Raw genomic sequence first — 2941 nt, 5'->3', positions numbered from 1 at the left:
TTTTTTAAAAAGGGTGTAAGAGGAGACCTTGCAAACTCCTGACCAGTCTGCCTCACCTCTGTGCCTGGTATGATCATGGGAACAGATCCTCCTGGAAGCTATGTTAATGATCATGGAATACAGGGAGATTGATTAGAGACAGCTAACATCACTTCACAAAAAGCAAATCATGCTCAGCTAATCTGGGAGCCTTTTACAATGGAATGACTCCGCTGGTAGATAAGGGAAGAGCAACTGATGTCAACTACCTTGGTTTCTGTAAGGCCTTTGATATGGTCCCTTTTGGAGTAGGGCCCAAGCATAGCCTGCTGAAAAAGGGAAGAGGTCATGCAAGGCTGGAGAACAGGACAGGGCACAGGTCCATTAACTGTCCTCTAGTTGACAATGAGAACTGCCCCAGCCATGCAGATCAGATAAGGCCACAGCTATGCCTCTGCCACTCCACTTGCGTTACCTACACCTAACAATGTGCAGCCTATTATTCATGTCAAGGGCCTGAGCTATGACTGGAAGTTGTCAAGGAATAGAGAAAGAGCTGCCTTTGGCAAAAACGTGGAGACTATAAAAACCATGTGATGATTAACAAATAAACAATCCATGGCATTTAAGGGAACTGACAATGATATCTTAAGGAACCAACAGAAGTTTCTCTGCTTTTCTGCAAAGTCTTGCATTTTTCATATCCCTACTTATATCTTTGTTTGCATGCCTTGTAACAGCTCATTTCCCTCCTCATTCCCCTCCCCCCACTTTATCATGGCAAACCACATGTAAAAGTAATATAAAGTCAGGATGCTAGAGGACAGCTTTCAGAGCTCCCTTCAGCCAGCCTGAGACCCCCCGCTTGCAAGACACCACCCTCCCTCAGACCTCATCCTCTAATGGACACATCAGGTCATATAACCTTTCCATCCTAATTTACCACCCCCCAGAATACTGATCAGTCATAGGCTAACAAACTGTTTGCTTAGAATACATATGGTTATAGATGTACGTGCAACATCTTGCTCAGAATACATTTAATAAATTGTTTTGGTGTATCTGATCAGTGTCAGTGAAGTATGCCATAATCACTGCTTTTTGCTGGACAAAACAAATCAAGGAACAGGGGGGAGAGAGGGAGGGCGGATCCCACACAACACTCCTGCTTCTCAACTGGAGAGAGATGGATGTAATGGGTGGATTATTAGATGGATTAGGAAGTGGCTGAGTAGACACATCTAAATAATTGCAGTTAACAGCTCCATGTTCAAATGGAAAGCTGTAGCAAATAGTGTCCGTACTGACAGTAATACCACTTAATATCTTCATTAATGAGAGACAGGGGGGTTGAGTGTATCCTCAGCAAGTCTGTGGATGACATTAAACTGAGTGGTGAAGTTGATATGATAAAAGGAAGGAATGCCCTTCAGACAATCCACAAGAGGTCAGCCCATGTGAATCTCAGGAAGCTTAACAAAGTACAGCATGGCATTGTGCACAAGGGTTGGGGAACTCCCCAACACCTGTAAAGACTGGAAGGGTGACCTGAATGAGAGCAGCGCTGAGAGCAGGGGCTTAAGAGATGAAAAACTGGATATGAGCTGCACTTGCAGCAACATGTACTTGCAGCCCAGAGGCAATTATATTCTGGTCTATATCAAAAAGAAGCCAGCAGGGTGGGGGAGGAGTTTCTCCCCACCTACTCAGCTGTCAGGACCCCATGTAGAGTACTGCATCCAGTTCTGGGGTCCTTAGCACAAGAAAGATGTAGATCTATCAGACAAGGTACAAAAGAGTGCCACAAAAATGATCAGAGCCGGAAGAATCTCTCCTATGCAGAGAGACAGAGAATTGGGTTCATTTGGCCTGCAAAAGAGAAGGCTGGGGGAGACCTCATTGAATCACTTCAACATTTAAAAATGGGACACAGAGAAAGATTTCACAAAAGCCTGGCAGAGCATGGGCAAAGGTTGCCCAGAGTTGTGGGAACACCATAGCTAGAGGTGTTCAAGGCCAACTTGTTTGGCAGCTTTGAACAACCTGATCTAGTGTGAGGTGCCCATGTCTTTGGCAGGGGAGTTGAAGCTAGACAGACTTTAAGACCTCTTACAGACCAAACCGTCCGTTCTCTCAACGTTCATTAATTTGATGCTTAGCATAGCAGAAACTAGAGCTTTAATACAATTAGCATTAAACTATAATAAGTAACATAAAGTATTTTTATTAGACTTTCCTCACCAATTAGAAATCCACTAGCAGAACAGCTTCCTTTTAAAATGCCTTCATTGTCAATCAAGGTATAATTGCAGCTAGATCCTTACCCAGCATTAGTACTTGAGGTCTCATTTTGGTTATCTACAGGTAGACAAGCCTCCAATTTGCCATACTCTGATTCGGAAGGTGTGTCTGGGGGCTTAAAACTTGAGCTCTCAGAAGCATCCTGAGGGCCAACTGACTTTTCTCTTCCTAAGGACTCCAATGGCTGCAGAACTTCACAGTTTTCTGCTTTCTGAAAAACAAGAAAAAAAATATGAGCAAGAAAAACTCATGGTACTAAACCCAAAAAGGAGATATTTTTAATGTCACAAAGCTCAGTATTAATCGCTCGCCAAGTGTTTCCTGTCCAAAAAGGCCATCTCCTTTTAATTGCCCACTAATAAATTCTTAGGCTTTTCAAGAAAAATTCTTGAAATTTCTTTCTTTAACTAAACACCTTGAAATGTAGATTTCTTCTTTGTTATCTGTTTTCAGTACTTTTATTTCTTCACTGTCATTTCGTGAAGTCCACCTCAGGTTAGAAACTACTGTAAAGTACAAGAGTTTCCACATAGAAGATCATAGCTTTTGAAAAATGAATTGTTTCTAAAGAGATTAATCTGTCATTTCTTTAAATCATCAAATCTTTCTTATAGTTCCACAAACTCATAAGCTGAAATCCAACTCAGGGAAAAAAAAAAAA

General features: G+C 42.0%; 1 protein-coding gene across 1 annotated transcript in view; it reads right to left on the bottom strand.

The window, feature by feature from the left end:
• LOC104915352 (transcription factor TFIIIB component B'' homolog) overlaps positions 1-2941 on the bottom strand; it is a 26771-nt gene that overhangs the window by 13464 nt on the left and 10366 nt on the right. The window contains exon 7 of the mRNA XM_019610250.1: positions 2304-2491. Within this exon, the coding sequence (XP_019465795.1) occupies positions 2304-2491 (188 nt within the window). The remainder of the gene's footprint in view (positions 1-2303; positions 2492-2941) is intronic.

The sequence above is a fragment of the Meleagris gallopavo genome, chromosome Z, assembly GCF_000146605.3.
Source record: "Meleagris gallopavo isolate NT-WF06-2002-E0010 breed Aviagen turkey brand Nicholas breeding stock chromosome Z, Turkey_5.1, whole genome shotgun sequence".
NCBI lineage: Eukaryota > Metazoa > Chordata > Aves > Galliformes > Phasianidae > Meleagris > Meleagris gallopavo.
Note: the sequence above shows the minus strand (reverse complement) of the source record. Positions and strands in the feature narration are given on the sequence as shown.